The following is an 18381-nucleotide window of genomic DNA, read 5'->3' as shown; positions in this document are numbered from 1 at the left end:
CTAACTGAACGAAGCCAGATACAAAAGGCCACGTGTCATTTTATTCCATTTATATGGAATATCCCAAAGAGGTAAAGCTATAGAGATGCTCTTACCTGCAGGGTAGTAGTTGCCAGGGTCTGGGGGAAAGGGTGAATGGGAAGAGACTGCTAATGTGTATGGGGTCTCCTGCTGGGGTGATGGAAATGTCCTGTAGCTAGAAAGTGGTGACGGCCGCACAATGGACTAAATGTCACTGAACTGTACACTCTAAAATATTTAAAATGCTAAGATGTATATTATGTATTTTACCACAATACAAATAAAGAGCATTCTGTAAAAAGGAAGTTCCCCTTTCTCCTGGTCCCCTTCCCGAAGACAAAACCAGCAGTTAGCGCTCTTCCTTCTCTACTCTTCCAGAGATTGTTATTGTATGTACGTATGCACGTGTGCATCTATCCCTAGTGTTCAGACTCTTATACATGTGCTTATATTATATATACTGTAAATATGCAGTCTTTTTCTCCATTTTTTTTTAGGACACAGAGTGTCACACCATTCTGCAGCTTGCTTTTTCTACTTCAGTTATTTTGGATGGTTCTAAGTCAGTACTTGTTCTTTTTAATGGCTTTTGATCTTTCCAAAATGGTAAGTGAAGCATACTATTTCATGACGATTTTAATTTTCATTTTCTTATGAATGAGATTGAGCATCTTTTCATGTGTTGAGACCCACTATTTTCTTAACTTTGAATTTTCTTTTCATATACTTTGCCCATTTTTATGTGAAGCTGTTCATCTTTTTCCTTTTGGTTTGTAGATGTTCTTTATAAATTAACAGTATTAGCTCTCTATGGTGTGAATTATGAATCTATTACCCAATTGTCTTTTGACCCTCCAACATTCATATAATCAAAAGAATTAATTTCCCCTGTTTGAATTACCTGGCATGGTTTCTGTTTTCCTGACTGGATCTTGACTGATATATTTGGGTGGGTTTTTTCTCCTTATTAATTTCTGAGAACTCTTTGCACATCTATCTAACATCTTTGTATAGCTAACCAATCATCTATCATTCATGTCGAAATTATTTATTAGTTTGTTTTACTTTTTGTTTTGTTTTGCCTTTTAAATATGGTTATTCTTGTACAGCAATTTAAAAATTTTAAATGTTTAAATTTAGACTTATCAGTATTTGCCTTCACAGTGTCTGGATTTCATGGCGTACTTAGGCCTTCATTCTAAGATGATAAACATATTCACCTAAATTTCCTTTCTATACTATTATTTCATGCTTTACATTGAGTTTTTTTATTCATCCGGAACTTATTTTGGACTAAGGAGTGAGGTGGCAATATCATTTAAATGGCTTTCCCAAATGGAAAACGTTTTTTACTTAACTGTCTCAATATCATTTATTGAATAGCACTTCCTTTCTCCTTTGATTTGAAATGCGAATTTTATCAAGTATTACATTCACAATCTACTTCTGGTCTTTTAAAATTGGCTTTCTATTTCTCAGTCAGTTATTCTTTACTTATTAGCCAGAAACTAGTATTTGATATTATGGACTCATCCATGTAAATACCTCTACCTTTCAAGTAACTCTTAGAAGTTGAGACACAGTAAAAGTAGGGTCTAGTCCCTTCACGTCAGAGAAGCCAGATGTTGGTTGAGGAGGAAATACTGAATACTGATTTTCTAAACCAAGGCTTCTTGAATATTTTTTGATTGATAAAGCAAGTGCATTTAAATGCCAGATTCAATAACAAAATAAGGGTTTTTTTTTTGTTTGTTTATTTTCTTAGAAAGTGCCTAAATTTTATGTTCCAATTCTTTTACTGAGCTGTCATCTCTGTTATATTTTTAATTCCAAGGGCTTTTATTGTATTCCAAATGCTTCTTTAAAAAAAAAAGTCCTTTTTTTCATGAATACTTATTTTATCTTCCTGAGGATTAACCATAAACGATGCAGGATACAGGAAGCTTGGGGCTGGTGCACTGGGATGACCCAGAGGGATGGTATGGGGAGGGAGGTGGGAGGGGGGTTCAGGATGTGGAGCACGTATACACCCGTGGTGGATGCATGTTGATGTATGGCAAAACCAATATTTTAAAGTAAAAAAATAAATAAATCAATCAAATAAAATTATATATATATATATATATATATATATCTCTATCTTTTTTCCTTCTCTTTTCTGTATGTCTCTATTTTCTTTGAGTTCATTGTTTTGTGTGTTTTAGCTGCTATCCTTTAGAGACTTTTTCCTCAATTATATGATTTTTGGCCTTATTTAAGAGTGAAGCATGACAAAACTGATTGGAAAATCTGTGTGTGTGTGTGTGTGAGAGAGAGAGAGAGAGAGAGAGAATAGGGTTATTGATTAAAAGGCTTCAGGCAGGATAACCAGGCAGAGACCTCCTTGTATATTTAGGTAACCTTCAGCTGTCAATCTCTCAAGCCCTTTCCCCTGGACAAGTTTCACCCGGGAAGAAACCTCCAGTCTCCAGCCTGGTGGGTCCATATCCGGCTGCCTGCTCCTTGGGAGTCAAGCTAGGGAAGAAACTGGTGGGCAACACAGGGATACTACAAAATGGGGAAATCTGGTGGGAAAAATTTGATGTTTGATACCTCAAAAAAAAAATAATAAAAAGTACTACTATGTGAAAAATTTATGTTCAAGACCAGTAAGTGTGCTGGGTAAGGGCCTCTGAAAACATGAGGTGTCCCTGTACTAAGAACTGCTAATACAAGCGTGCATTTGAAGCTCAAATACAGCATGTATCCTTTACTACACTTTCTAAGGTCATTCGTCTCTGGCCACTGTAATGTCACCACTTATCTGAAAGAGTACACACTACTGAGACCGTGTGTGTGTGTGTGTGTGTGTGTGTGTACACTACTGAGACCGTGTGTGTGTGTGTGTGTGTGTGTGTGTGTGTGTGTCGGGGGGATGGCATGGTGGTGGAGTGGGGAGTTCTTTGGGAAACAATTCCATTCCAGGAATCCTGGTCTACTTCCTTGCAACCTCTAGGATTTTGTGCTGGTAAGGATCATTTCCGTGGGCTGTGTGGCCTCTATAAAGCTCTCAGTTGTTTCTCCTTCCCTTTTAACAGGATCAGATGTGTGGGAAGATTTTGCTTTGAAATGTTTCTATTCTAGCAAGAAGGCTCAGTTTTAAACACAGAATGTACTTGTATTAGCCCTGTGCTCTCAAACTTCCAAAAGGAAGGTCTTTTCTAAATTTGCTGAATTCCGTGAGTTTGTGTTTATTAACTCCCACTGTTTGCAAACTATTTTGCCATGACCTACACATCATTTTAAAACAGGAAGTTAGCTTTTAATCATTAGGCTGAAGTCAAGTGCTTCAGAAAATAGAAAGGCTTCAGCCTGAGAATTTAACATGACAAAAGTCACAACGGGAAGATAGGTGACTCTGGCTTTGCCTCTTGTTCAGTCTTCGGGTTTGTTCATTGTTTGCCCATCTCTCACATCCCTGTTTTGCACATGGCCTCATTTAACACTCTGGTCTATACCAGTCAAATGAGCTACTCAGTCAAAATGCAAGAACTCCATTATAACATGAACTTCCCATGTACAAAGATAGGGAAAAAGGCCTTATTCTCACTGCTATAAAATAGACCATTGTGTGACTGAACCATAATTCATTTACTAATTCTCTTGCTGATGGATAGTGTTGTTGTTGTTTATTGCAAGCAGTGCTGTAATGAATAACCTGGCGCATCCTTCCTGGTGCACATGTACAAGTTTCACAAAGGCAGCAGTGCTCAAAGTGTGGTCCAAGAACCCACAGGGGCCCCCGAAGCCCTTTTAGGGGGTCCATGAGGTCAAGACTATTTTCATAAGAATTTTCACTTTCATTCTGTTAGGCACACACTGATGAGTTTTTCAGAGGCTGTGTGATAAATACACAGTCATCCAAAAGTCTATTGAAATGCTCCTACCGTTTCCAATTATACATTTGTATGAGGCAGTCTTCTGTTAAAGCCAGTCAATAAAGAGATCTGCAAAATGTAAACAATGCTACTCATCTCCTTAAATTTTAAATTATATATAGGGACTTCCCTGGCCAGTGGTTAAAACTCCATGCTTCCATCTCAGGGGGCACAGGTTCATCCTCTGGTCAGGGAATTAAGATCCTACATGCCACACAGCGTTGCCAACCAACAAACAAAAAAACCAAATAAAGTATACATAATTCTTTTTCATAAAATATGTTAACATGTACTGGGTTTCAATCAAAAAGTGGGCAGGAGACCTAAATAGACATTTCTCCAAAGAAAAAATGCAAATGACCAATAGGCACATGAAAAGATGCTCAACATTGCTAATTATTAGAGAAATGTAAATCAAAACTACAGTGAGGTACCACCTCACACTGGTCAGAATGGCCATCATTAGAAACCCTATAAATAACAAATGCTGGAGAGGTTGTGGAGTAAAGGGAACTCTCCTACACTGTTGGTGGGAATGGAATTTGGTGCAGCCACTGTGGAAAGCAGTATGGAGGCTCCTCAGAAAGTTAAAAATAGAATTACCATATAATTCAGCAATCTCACTCCTGGGCCTATATCCAGACAAAACTCTGGGATGACCCAGAGGGATGGTATGGGGAGGGAGGAGGGAGGAGGGTTCAGGATGGGGAACACATGTATACCTGTGGCGGATTCATTTTGATATTTGGCAAAACTAATACTATTATGTAAAGTTTAAAAATTAAAAAAAAATAAATGACAGAACAATGAAAAAAAAAAAAACTCTAATACAAAAAGATGCACGCACCTCAGTGTTCACAGCAGCACTGTTCACAATAGCCAAGACGTGGAAACAGCCTTAATATCCATCAACAGATGAGTGGATAAAGAAGATGTGGTGCAGAGATACAATGGAATACTACTCAGCCATAAGAAAGAATGAAAAAATGCCATTTGCAGCAACATGAATGCAACTAGAGATTATTATACGAAGTGAAGTTAGTCAGAAAGAGAAAGACAAATACCATATGATATTATTCATATGTGGAATCTAAAATATGACACAAATAAACCTAAGTACAAAACAGAAACAGATGCACAGACACAGAGAATAGACCTGTGGTTGCCAAAGAGGGGTAGGTTGGGGGAAGGATGGATTGGGAGGTGGGGATTGGCAACTGTAAGCTATTAGAATGGATAAACAATAAACTCCTATTGCATAGCACAGAGAGCTATATTCAAAATTCTATGATAAATCCTAATGGAAAATAATATTAAAATAATATATGTATATATATATATATATAACTGAGTTGCTTTGCTGTACAGCAGAAATCAACACATTGTAAATCAACCATATTTCAATTAAAAAAACATGAACTGAGCTTATTTTTAAATTAGTTAATATTTTTAAATGCTTCAATTTCTAAAACAGTAAATATGATAGATGTAACCCACATCAACAAAAGTTCTTTGGTATGGGATCTCCAATACTTTTTAGGAGGATAAAAGAATCCAAAAAGCTTGAGAGCCAATGCCCTAGGGTACATACCTAAGACTGGGACTGGAGACTTGCAGGGTAGGTACATATTCAGCTTGAAATGATAAACCTCATAATCACCAAACATTAAATTTTGCTTGATATTATTTATATAGAACCTTACCCCCCAAAAGTCAAGAAAACTAAAGTATATATAGCTCAGAAATGCATGCATGTTTGCTAAAACGGTAAACAAAAAAGAGAGGCCAGTGTCAGGCTCAAAATGCTAGACTACCTTTTGTGAGAAGCCAAGTGGATAGCTGGGAGGAAGCTGATTGGATCTGTTCTTTTTAAAAGTTCTTTTTCATTATAGTTTATTACAAAATATTATATACAGTTCCTTGTGCTATACAGTAGTACTTTGTTGTTTATCTATTTCATATATAGTATTTTGTATCTGCTAATTCCAAACTCCTAATTCATCTCTGCCCCCCAGCCCCCACTGATTAGTTCTAAGGCTCAATGTTTATTATTGTGGTTTATAATTTACAGATATTCTGCATTTGTCTTTTATACATATTAAGTATTTATATAATTTTTTTTATTTACTAAAAATAAAAATAAAAAACAGTTTCTGCCTTCAAGGGGGTTCTACTCTGCTCCTTAGGTCAAACTCCTCGTCCCTGTGGGGTTTCAACCAACTGAGAAGCTGATCCAGGGCTAAAAGCATCAGCTCTATTGTTGGTAAAGCTAGATCTGAGAAAGTGGAGCCCGAATGGTTTCTCCTCCCTTCTCACTTGATCCAGGTGGTCACATGCAAACTGGAGGTAACTCGCTGAGCCCTTCCAGAGTGGCAGGACCTCCTCCAGAGAGGACAGACAGGAGAGAAGCCTAGGAAGGGAAGAGGAGGAGGGGGGCCCCCTTCCTGGAGGGCGGAGTGGAGTCCCCTTGTGTTTGTCTGTTGCAGCTCACAGTGTGATGGAAAGCTTCCCAGAGGAGGCCACAAATATTTTGCCTCCACAAGAAATGGAGTGGGGTCTGGGCCAGCAGTGGGGAAATAGTGAGTACTAACACAAGAGGCTCAAGTGGTAAGACTGGTCAAGGGGCTGAGGGCCGAGCTGGGGCTTCTGTGAACCTCACAGGACACAACTGGCTTCTCCGGACACTAAGGATATATCACCTGAAGGTGAGTTTAACAGGGCAGGGTCACAAGGCTGGGTGAGTAGGCAGCGTTGGGAAAGGGAGGATAGTGTGGGACCCCTCCCACTCCGTCTCCTCCCCAGGTGTAGGAGAATCCTTCTAGCTGCTGCTTCCTGGGCAGGCACAGGGAGACCCAGGGAGGAGGCACAGGGGTTGTGCCCTAAAGCAGAGTCCCCACTTCACCCCCCAAAGGGACAGGTGACCTGAGTCTGTGACCTGGTAGCCTGCCACTTCTTGACTTTGGGCAAGGAGCAAGAGAAGCCACACTCAAGGGAAATCTACCTCCCATGTGTCAGGGTCTTGTTTCTGCGCATCATTTTCTTTGTGTTTCATCCTCATGAAAACTCTGTGAGGTAGATGCTAATATCTCCTGTTCATAGACGAGGAGTCTGAGGGGCAGGGCAGGTAAGGAGTTACCCAAAGTCATGCAGGTGGTAGGGGATGGCAGCCAAGATGCTAGAACCCAGTTCTGTATGTCTCTCAAGGTGGTATCCCTTCTATTGTATTGCTTTACTCTTCTGGGCATCAGTTTCCCCTTCTATAAAATAGGAATAATGTCTATGTCTCCGATTCATCATGAAGACTAATTGCATAACCAAGCACAGTGACTGACTCTCCTCCTTCGCTTCCCTTCCAGCCCCAGGTGCAGGGTCAGGCCACACCCTGAGGTTGCCTATCTACACCTCTCTGGGTCTGGCTATGCTCAGCTACTATCAGGATAGGCATCTGTCCAGAGAGGGCTGGAACATGAGCTCCACGGCTCATTTTATATCATTAATGATCTCATGTTTCTGAAGGTGGTTCCTGATTTAGTCACTAAGTTGTGTCTGATTCTTTGTGACCCCACGACTGTAGCCCACCAGGCTTCTCTGTCTATGGGATTTCCCAGGCAAGAATACTGGAGCGGGTTGCCATTTTCTTCTCCAGGGGATCTTCCCGACCCAGGGATCGAACTCTGGATCTCCTGCGTTGCATTACAGGTGAATTCTGTACTGACTGAGCCACCAGGGATGTTTCTGATAGTTAGACTGTTTGCTTCACTGACTTTAGGGGAGCCTACCTCCCTCTTTCCCCCAGTCCCCTCCATTCACACTCTCACACCCAGGCCTAACTCATATCGAGCTGTCATCAGAGACTCTCACTTTTGACTTGATTCAAAGCCAGTTACTCACCACAGGCAGCGACTATGAGAAACCACAGTGGACTCACAGAGCAAAGAGAATCCCCGCCCCACAAACTATGGAAGGGGCCCCAGCCCTGAGCTTGCCTCCTCTTAGACACGCTTCATCAGGGTTGCATTTAAAGGGCCAGTGGCCCTTATTTGAAAGGCTGGTTAGTCATCAGCCAATTCCATTTGCTTTGATTCTATTTAATTAGATTTAATTCCTTTCAACAGTTAAGTGCCAGATGCTGGGCAAGGCTAGTGTGTTTAGCCTGCTGAAACTTGGCTCCTCAGAAAACAACTTCGTTACAGAATTAATTTCAGAAATGGAGTTTGATTTACAGATATTTTAACTGTTTGATTCACAGATATTTTTAAGACAAGAGATGGAATGAGAGGGAATTGGAGGCTCTGTGAGTTGTATTATTATTGAGGGGTCTAGTGCTCTTGCCCGTCACACTGAGTCCCCCTGAAATCGAGTTCCTCTGTTGAGTTTACGGCTAACTTCTCAATTCAAAACCTTAGTACCTGTCTTGTCCCACATCTGTTCCCCTTGGGGTTGAGCAGTATCAATGAAAAGAGGGGACTGAAACTGAGTAGAACTGTGAGGGACACTCCTGGGTACAACAGCCCCTTCGTTCTCCCCCTTATTGTTCGTAGAGAAGGCTTTGTCTCCTAGGCCTTCCCTGAGGTCCAAAGAGCAGACTCAGGCTGTTATTAAGTAGGAAAGAGAGGGAATGCAGAAACAAAGGATGGCAGTTAGACCAGGAAAGTAAAGATAATAGTTCAGCAATAAAACTATTATACCTGGTCCCAGGCCTAGTCCCAGTTCCTCCACAAGGGATACACAGAGCAATCTGATATGCATCTTTGAGCTGTTCTGCAGAAACTAAGACTCCTCCCTCCCTCCCCACCAAGTCACCACCACGTAGATGTTGACTGCTACACACTGAACACAATCACACAGACCCCAGACTGGTTGGAACCAGAAGGCTGCTGATGGAAATTCCTGAAACACTGCCCTGCTACTTTATCACCAACCAATCAGAAAAAAGTCACACACCCTGCATCCCTCACCCTAAATTTTGTCTTTGAAAATCCTTCCCTGAAATCTATGGGGGAGTTAGGTCTTTTGAGCATGAGCGGCTCACACTCCTTTGCTTGGACCTAACTAACTTCAATTCTGGAATAAGACCACTGAGCTTCACCAGGAGAGGCAGAATTCACTCACATCTTACCCCAAATAGGCTGCGCTGCTATAGAACCCAACTTGGGTCTGCTCATCCCTCATGTAGCAAATCCAATTTACCGAGACTAGGTTGTGGTGAAGGAAAGTACATTGTTAATTCCAGGCACCAAGCAAAAAGAACAGGCATCGCATGCTCATAAGACCTAAACTCCACCATAGCTTTCAGGTAAAGATCCCACCCACCCCGCCCCTGCCCCAGAGTTTTTGGTGAAGTATTTGAATATCTTTATTGCTTTGGCAGGCAAAGGAGGACAAAGCAGGCTCCTGCCTCTCAAAAAAAATGTGTCCCCCCAGGGAAGGCTTTTTAAATGCAATGTTTGGGGTGATGGCTGTAGGGTGCATGATTTTCTTCTGATTGGTTGGTGGTGAGGAGGTAACAGGGTGATATTTCAGGAGTCTCAATCATCAGCCTTGTGGTTCCAACCGGTCTGGCATCTAAGTGCTTTTCCTCAGTGTGTAGTCGCCACCTTCCACCTGGGTTGGGGGATGAATGTCTTAGTTCCTATAGAACAAATCAAAGATGTGTATCAGATGATGTATACCCCTTGAGGAGGAATCAGGACTCTGTTCTATTACTGAGCTATTATCACTACTTTCCTCCTTCAACTGTTTTTTTTTGTTTGTTTGTTTCTGCATTCCCTCTCTTTCCTACTTAGCAAATGCATGAGTTTGCTCTTTGATGCTCAGGGAAGGCCTAGGAGACTAAAGCCTTTTCCTACAAGCAAGAAACAGGGCACATGAGGGGCTTTTGTTCCCAGGAGGGCCCCGCAGGGTCCTGCCCGGTTTCAGAGTCACAGAGAGTTGCTCCTACAAAGTAGTTTGGAAACATGTGTTTGTGCCATGATGGAGCTGGAAAAGGAAAACCAAGGGAAAAAATATAAAGCAAGGGGGAAAAACAAACAGTTAAAGCTGTTCCAACCAGCATTCTCCCAATTGGATATGTCCAGTTCTGACATTTTGGCTCATACATGGAAAATGCATACTCATCTATTTTGACTGAGCCTCAAGACAGTACGGAAAGAGTAAAAGATACCAAGTTTAGCTGGTAAAAATAAAATGCCTTCAGCCAGTACTTTGCAGGAGAAACTATACCTGGCAGCCAGACCTTAGGAAGGGAAACAAAACAAGATGAAGGAAAAATCCCAGCAGACTGAAGAATGTTTACATTCTTGTAACCACAAATGTGAAGTGAGCTCAGAAGCCAGTGGGAGTTGAAGAAAATAGTTAAGGTCGAGGCAGCGGCTGCTACGTGCAGGGCCCCCTCCTGGTTGCCCTGGCAATGGAACATCACCTTACAGGAATGAAATAATATTGAGAAGAAACCCACAAGCACAGGAGCGTTTCCCGGTCTACAGACTTGTTGTTTCTCTCTCTACTTTGGCCTAGGGAAGGCGGGAAACAGGGAAGGTAGCTGTGTATGTCTTTTACTCATTGGCACCTGCTTGGGAGGAAACTTCGGGAACCCAGGACTGGTATGGATCCAGAGGGCAACCTCCTGGAGGGTGCCTGAGGGGCTGGGATCAGAGACCTACACCAGCCTGATCATTCAGGAGGGGTTAGAGACAGAAGGGCCCGAGTCTACTTATTAGCTGGCTAATAACTCTTGAGCTTGTCATGGAGAAGACAAAACGAACGGGACGACACCCACGTCCCCAAGGTGAAGGGAGAGCAGATGCATACACACAATTAGCTGTAACATAAGCCACATGGAGGAGTGTGAGCCAAGCACTACAGAAACCCGTTTCCTCTTCGATATTCTCTTCCTTACAGGCCATGTTTTTATAGGAAAAAAAAAAAAACCTGAGTAAATAATAAGCAAAAGGAAAAAATTAAGGCCACCCTGTATTATACCACCTAGAGAGGACTGTCATTAACATTTTACCTTTTCAGACCTTTTTCTTATACAAATATATGCCTGGGTTCAAAACATATATATGGTCCATTTATATATATTTTCAGACCTTTTTCTTATACAAATATATGCCTGGGTTCAAAACATATATATGGTCTATTTATATATATTTTTCTGAGACAGAATTATACACTATACATAGGATTTTACCTTTTGGCATCTCTCAACACACCATGCATATCTTTTCAATTAACATGTATACACTGGCATCTATCTGCGTTGCATTCTCTATTTGACTGTAAAATAATTTAGTTAATAATAATAAGGTAAACAGATAGGGGGGTTCCTATCCTTCCCCTTGAGTCAAGTGAGGAGGGGCTCCAGGGGCAACACTCAGAGAACCCAATACATATTTCTTACAGTTTTTGGAGCCGGCGTTGGTGTCAGATCTTGCCTAAGAAGTCTAAAGGGCAAATGCAAGGTGGTTGGCAGTTGATGGACAAGATAAAGGAGAGGGGCTGTGCTCAGACTGGCCTTTAGTCCCAGGGTTGCCAGGTGAGGATGCAAGAGCATTTCCCATGGACCAACCATACACTGGAGAGAAACAAGTTGCTTGGTGATTGCATCAACATAAAGGTTACAGTGGATAAAGGAGTTCAGACTTTATTTCGATGCTAATGAGGATCCATTGGGAGATTGAGATGGGAAACCTGGCTGTAAGAGATGAATCTACTAATTATGTGTAAGACTATGGGAGGCAGGGGAGACGAGAAGACAGGGAGTCAGTTCAGAGGCTGTTAACCAAAGTCTGAAAACAAGGTTCCCTCCTTCCAGGGGAGTTAGAGGATTGGGTTCAAGTCTGGTCTCTACTAGACTTGATGAACTTGGATCACTCACTTCAATTTCCTGAGCCTTAATATCATTTCTATAACAAGGGCATAAAAACAACCCCAAAGGACTTCCCTGATTGTCCAATGATAAAGAATCCACCTGCCAATGCAGGGACATGGGTTTGATCCCTGGTCTAGGAAGATTCTGTGTACCATGGGGCAACTAAGCCCGTGCACCACAGCTACTGAGCCTGCATACCCTAAAGCCTGTGCTCTGAAACAAGAGAAGCCACCACAATGAGAAGTCCACGCACCATAACTAGAGAGTAGCCCCTGCTTGCCACAACTAGAGAAAGCCCAAATGCAGCAACAAAGACCCACTGCAGCCAATTAGAAAACAAAACAACCCCAAGGAGTGATGAAAATTCTTCGTGCTTTGGAACCTGCTAAAGGTGATGGTTGCAAAACCTAGGGAATGTACTAAATTCCACTGAAGTGCACACAATTATAATACTTAATCCCGTGTTATGTGAATTTCACCTCAATTAAAAGACAAAAAAGAAAACAACCCAAGAGTCTGGTGGGTTTGTTTTCATAATCACCCTTATGTGGGCCAACACGAAACTAGCTTTCTTCCCATCCTTGCATTAGCCCTTCTTGGCCCAGGATCTCTCCATTGCCTCAGAGCCAGCAACTTATCTGGGTCCCCTTAATGTTGTCCAGGCTTGCAGTTCAACCTGGTTATTAAAATCTCAGTCACTGTGCAGTTTATAATTTCAGTATCCTTCCTCCCCCACACAGAGTACGCCTGCGCTCCACTGGGTTAGGGTGAGAAAGGCAGGCTGGGAGGTTGATCACAGTAGGAGGTTGCATAACTGGTTTGCAGTAACTTTGCTGGGGCTTCCCTTGCCTGAGTCATCACCATCTGGCTCCTGGCCATGGCCTCATCTGGGTGTGGCTGAGAGCAGGAGGGCCAGACTCTTCACCTGCTTCAGTTAGGACTGTACCAAAAGCGGCGGTCTCCCCATGGGCACTGTACTAAGCTTTCCTCCAGCAGCGTTCAGACACAGAGGACCCCAGAGAGGGGCTGTTGGGGGAGGACTGGTTGCCCCTCATTCCAAAGCTCCTCTCAGTGCTAGTTGGGCTGGGTGACCATCTGGCAGCCTGAGGCTCTCCCTCCCCGGCCACCACCGCCCAGCTGATGTCTGACATCCTTCTGAGAGTCCTTCCCTGCGACTTCCTAGCTCCTGTTTGCCCCAGCTACCTAGGGTGAAGTCACCCTGCTGAACTCCAGTCCAGAACTTGCTTTCACTTGCCACTCGTTAAGAGACACATTTAAAAGTCCCCTCTGGCTTCATGCTCGATTTTTCATTGACTCACAGCTAACATTTTCTTTCGGTGACTTAACAAGGACAGATGACAGGCATGGTTGATGGCTCCTCCCTCATTTGTCCCTGGTCTGCCACAGTCATTACATGGTGGACTCTAGGAAGATAGCCACTGAAGAAAAATGGATGGCAGAGAGGGAAAAAAGGAAATGGATCTTAACTTTCGTCCCCAAGACAGCCTGAGTCAACCGAGAGCTCACCCACCAGACCCCGAGATGCCAACACTTTAGACCTTCCGACTCTTCTGAAGGGAACTGTGACAGGAAGATGCGTACACAAAGAGCAGGGGCTTTTCAATCGGAATGGAAGAGGCTGAGAGGCCCATCCCACGCCCTGCTCCTGGCAGCTAAGGCTAAAAGTGCTTACGACACCGAAATCAAAGTACAAGATGTGTGGTGCAGTAACCTCCTCTTCCTCTTTTCTGCACAAAGAACTCCTATCTATTCCCTCAAGTCCAACTAACTACCACACTTCTGGGGAGCCTCACCCACCCACTGAGAGGCAGGCAGGACTCCCTCCTCTGTGCGCCCCATGGGGTGCACCGAGGACCCATGAAGCACTGGGTCTGGAAGGCAGAACCATTAAGAGAGGGCCCCTCCTTGCTCCCCTGTGGCTGTGCCCCTTGGAGGATCCCAGGATGTCAAATGCATATGTTCTAAGCCACCATATTAAAAATCATACAGGCACATCCCTGGTGGCCCAGTGGCTAAGACTCCACTCTTCCAATGCAGGGGGCCCAGGTTTGATCCCTGGTCAGGGAACTAGATCCTGCAAGCCTCAGCTAAAAGACTCTGCATGCCCTAACTAAGACCCAGTGCAGCCAAATTAACTAACTATTCGAAAAACCATATTTATCTGGCTGGGTTTTGTTAGTCGCTTGCACCTATCCCTGAACTGTTAGCTCTTTGATGACAATAAATTTTATTTTTTAAAGTGTAGCCTCAATACCTCATAATGCTGGGCACAACAGCACGCACTTGACAGACGCACCAGGCCGAAGCTGCCCTTCTCCAAGCCCACAGCCTGGCCGGGAAGGCTGGCACCTTGCTCTTCAAAGCAGCACAGCAAGTAGCTGGGCCTAAGCTGAGGGCCTGGCGGGTGGCGGCTTCTTCCTCGGAAACCCCTGTGCTGTTTGCCTTCACCTGCTCCCAGCAGCTCTTCCTGCCAACCCTTCCAGAGTCCTGACACCTTTTCCCTGCTCATTTAGCACTTGACAATGGCCTTGCTCCCCAGCTCCTCGCACCACTGCCTGGCAGCTCCCCAGCACTGACCATTGCATGACTGACCTAGGGTTTGTGTTAGAAGGTCAGCCTTTAGGCCTCGTGTGTGGGCCGAGCTCAAGAAATTCATCTCTGAGTTAGAGAGAACATCAGTGATGTGAACTGATGGGTCAGCGGTGGTGGAAAGAGCAGGGACAGACCTGGAGTCACGTTGTGGCTCAGCTCCTAGCTGTCTGATCATAACTTCCTAGAATTTCTGTTTTCTCCACTGTTCATGGAGATTATAAAACACACCCACACAGGCTCAAATTCACAGGGTTACTGTGAAGAGTAAACACTGACACATACTACTAAGCCCCTGGCTGTGTGCTGACACATGGCAGATTCTCAAAAAGTGCTCACTTCCTTCCTTTCCTCCTTCCAGCTATGTCTCTTCCAAGTCCAAAAGGCTACGAGCCTTTGAAACACACATTCCCATGTTAAACTATAACTTGGGAAGGTTACCAAACTGCTAGAAAGTGGATCTTCCCAGAGGAACAAGGATCTCAGGTGACAGAGACAACCTCTGTGTCCCCACAGATCAGGAGAGGGTGCTGAAGGTGACAGAGCTCACACATCACACCTGAGCACAGAGATGAAGGCAGGGTCACTCCACAGAGAATCAACAAGTAAGCGAAAGCTGGGGAGACCTGGGAATGACCGTGAGGAAAGAGAGAAAGAGAGGGCAGTGACCCGAGAGTGGAGGAGACTGCACACCACTGAGAGCAAAGGGCTCAGCCAGGGACCCTCTGTGCCCCTACAGCCTCACACAGACTCCCAAGAAGACAGGGAAGAAGGGGGGAGGCACTTGCTTAAGTTTCCTTTTCAGACCCAGGAAATGGGGAGATTTGAGAGATTCCTAACTGAACTGAATGGCAGGGTCAGGGTTGGGTGAGCCAGAGTCAACTCACTGTTCTCCCACAGGGCAGTGGTTCTGAGAGCCGTCCCTGGACGAGGGTGGCCTCAGCATCACCTGGGTTTGCCAGAAACGCTGATCAGCAGCGCCCGCCTCACACACTTCAATATATTTGCTGCTATTTAGTTGCTAGGTCACCTCCAACTCTGCAACCTCATGGACTGTAGCCCACCAGACTCCTCTGTCCATGGGATTTCCCAGGCAAGAACACTGGAGTGGATAACCATTTCCTTCTCCAGGGGATCTTTCCAACTCAGGGATCAAACCCACATCTGCTTCGGCAGGTGAGGTCTTTACCACTGATGGGAAGCCCACATCAATATACAGACCCAGCCGTCTGTATTCTAATAAGCCCTCTGGGTAATGCTGATTCTTGCTCAAGTTTTGAGAACCATCACCTTGGGGAAAGCTTTTATTCATTTACCTGAAATTTCCTTCCCATTTTAAGTGGTAGGAGGTGGCATGACACTCGAATGGTCATAACCTTTTGAGACCAGAAGACCTGAGTTCAGACACAGACTCTGCTTCTAACTGGCTGTGTGGCCTTGGGCAAACACATCAACCTCTCTGAACCCTGATTTCCCCAAGCATAAAATATCTGCCTTGCAGGATTAACTGGTTAAGGTTGGAGAGAATGAGTAGAAAGCATTTAGCTGAGTGCCTGACACATAGTAACTGCTCATCCTCATCATGACTATCATAACCACCCTGACTGTGAAGAGGCCTCTGGATGAGTAAAAAGTAGAGATGCATTAAGGATAATCACCAGGCCACGTGGGGATCATCTGGCTCCATGAGTGTTTAATAAGCTGCTCAGAATGCCCCTTGATGCTACTTGTTGCCTGGCTACAGCCTCATTAAGCCAGGAATGACTTAAAAAAGATAACAATTCCTTTCACATTTGATGACAAACAAATGTCTAATTTGGATATAGCAAACGAAACGTCAAAGAGAAAAACCACTCTTGCTACAATACACCCAGCCATGTTCCTGCCCCACCCACTTCCTCTTTCCTCTCAGATAAGTCTCTTAAGCACACAGTAGCACCAGGCAAATATTTGTCGAATTGTGAATGAATGGACTGGCTCAATTTGACTTGAAAATGCCCAACTGTTAGGCAATAAAAGGAAGCCATTTGTGGCGGGGCCTTTACCTCCTGGGGTGGAGCTAGGGCAGCACTGGCCATAGCAGCCAGGTGGAGAGCACAGTGCAACCCTGGGAAGGCAGACACTAAGAGGACAGGGAGAGACCGCTCTGGCCAGGACCGGGAATGGAGGTGGCTTTTTTTAATTTAGTGAAGGCCTTCCACCGTGAGATGGCTCATGGTCCTCCACCCCTGGCTCTACGTGTCAGTGTCTGGTCCACCCACTAAGCCTGCTGGGGCTTGCCCATGCTGGAAGGTCGAGTGTCCTGTGGCCTCTGCAAGGCAGAGTGAGCTGGAATCAGAGCACTAAGACTGGTGAGCCCATCTGCTTCCCCATGGGTTGGAGGTGGGGGGATGTATTCCTCATCCTTCTTTCTGACCAAAATGCTATCCACTGGGCCCTTGGCATCTTGTTTCACTCCCCAAACATCGTACAGTTTTCGTCTGTGGCCTGGCTCCCATCCCCCTCCGCTCCATTTATCCTCCCCAGCTGTGTCCAACATGGATCTTCTCATCCACTCCCTGCTCACAGAATAAAGTCCCAGTGTCTTAGCAGGGTATTCATACTTTGCAATTTGTCCCCAACCTGAATGTCCAGCTTTAGTGCTCACAGCCAGGCCTCGTCCACGTCTAACTCCTGCCCGCCAGCACCCTGCTCTTCCATACCACTGGCTGCTGACTAGAAGGTCTTTCCTCCTGTGGTCCACCTGGAGGACTCGGACACCTCCTTCTGAAACCTGCTCAAATGTAGCTTTCTGTGAAATGGGTCCGCCAGCACCCAGGCCATCTTCCCGAATACTTTCCCAAGTTTTCACTCAGCCTAGAAGTCTTCTTTTCCAACCACAAATTCCCAATATCCTTCAGGACGTGGCTCTAGTATTGCTTTAACATTTTTGTAAATTTTTTTTACACAGTTTCAAACTTAAAGCAAAGTTGCAAGCATAGGACAAAGAATTCTAGCACATTTTTCACCCAGATTCCTGGGTGAAGGAAAATATTAATGTTTTCCTACATTTGCTTTATTTAACCTTCTTCTAGATCTATTCCTCGCTATGTGTTTGTATAATTTTATTTTTTTCTGAATAGCTTATGAGTTATTTGCAGACATTATACTCCTCTATTCCTTCAATGTGTATGTTTTCTAAAACCAAGGACACTCTCTTACATAATTAGAGACTAATTATCAAAGTTAGGAAATTAATTTTGGTACCAATTATTATCTAATATACAGACCTTATTCAGATTTTACAAATTATCCTTTACAATTATCCTATAAAACCCTTTACAGCAAAGAAAATTCCCAGATCATCATTACATTTAGTTGCTATGTCCCTTTAGTATTCTTTAATCTATAACATTTCTCTGGTCTTTTTTTTTTTTGGTCTTTCCTAACAATGGGCATTTTTGAAGTATCTAGGCCAGGTATTTTGTAAAATGTACCTCATTTCAGGTTTGTCTGATGTTTCCTTATGATGATTTATGCTGTACAGTCTTGGCTGGGGTACCCCAAAGGTGATGCTGGGTTCATCTCAGAGTAGCATATCAGGAGGTATATGATGTTACTCTGTCCCATTCCTGGGGATGTTAAGGGACTCTCAGCCTTCCTGGGATCTGGTACCTGAGATACAGAGATACAGGAAAGTGAGGAACAAAACCAACTGATGATCCTCTCCCATGTGCCAGGCTCTGTGGCCACTTCTCATCCAAGCCTCACAGCAACCTTATAATTTAGTGGTGGTTGTGCTCATTTTATGGAGAAGGCAATGGCACCCCACTCCAGTACTAATGCCTGGAAAATCCCATGGGCGGAGGAGCCGGGTGGGCTGCTGTCTATGGGGTTGCACAGAGTCGGACACGACTGAAGTGACTTAGCAGCAGCAGCAGCAGCAGTGCTCATTTTATAGGTGTGCTCAGTGAAGATGCA

General features: G+C 44.0%; 1 protein-coding gene across 2 annotated transcripts in view; it reads right to left on the bottom strand.

The window, feature by feature from the left end:
• Positions 1 to 18075, bottom strand: part of USP3 (ubiquitin specific peptidase 3) — a 137893-nt gene extending 119818 nt beyond the window's left edge. Inside the window, exon 1 of one of the 2 annotated variants that reach the window (XM_086321438.1) lies at positions 17898 to 18075. Coding sequence is in view for 1 of the 2 variants with exons in the window: in XM_086321431.1 (XP_086177557.1) it covers positions 17898 to 17902 (5 nt within the window). In the remaining variant the exon portion in view is untranslated. The remainder of the gene's footprint in view (positions 1 to 17897) is intronic. The other variant, XM_086321431.1, reaches the window with a different exon arrangement.
• Positions 18076 to 18381: the final 306 nt, after the last annotated feature.

This window comes from Bos grunniens, chromosome 10 (genome assembly GCF_055505025.1).
Source record: "Bos grunniens cultivar Pamir isolate PY7600 chromosome 10, Bosgru_T2T1.0, whole genome shotgun sequence".
Classification (NCBI taxonomy): domain Eukaryota; kingdom Metazoa; phylum Chordata; class Mammalia; order Artiodactyla; family Bovidae; genus Bos; species Bos grunniens.
The sequence above is the reverse complement of the archived record's forward strand: the minus strand, read 5'-3'. Positions and strand labels throughout refer to the sequence as shown.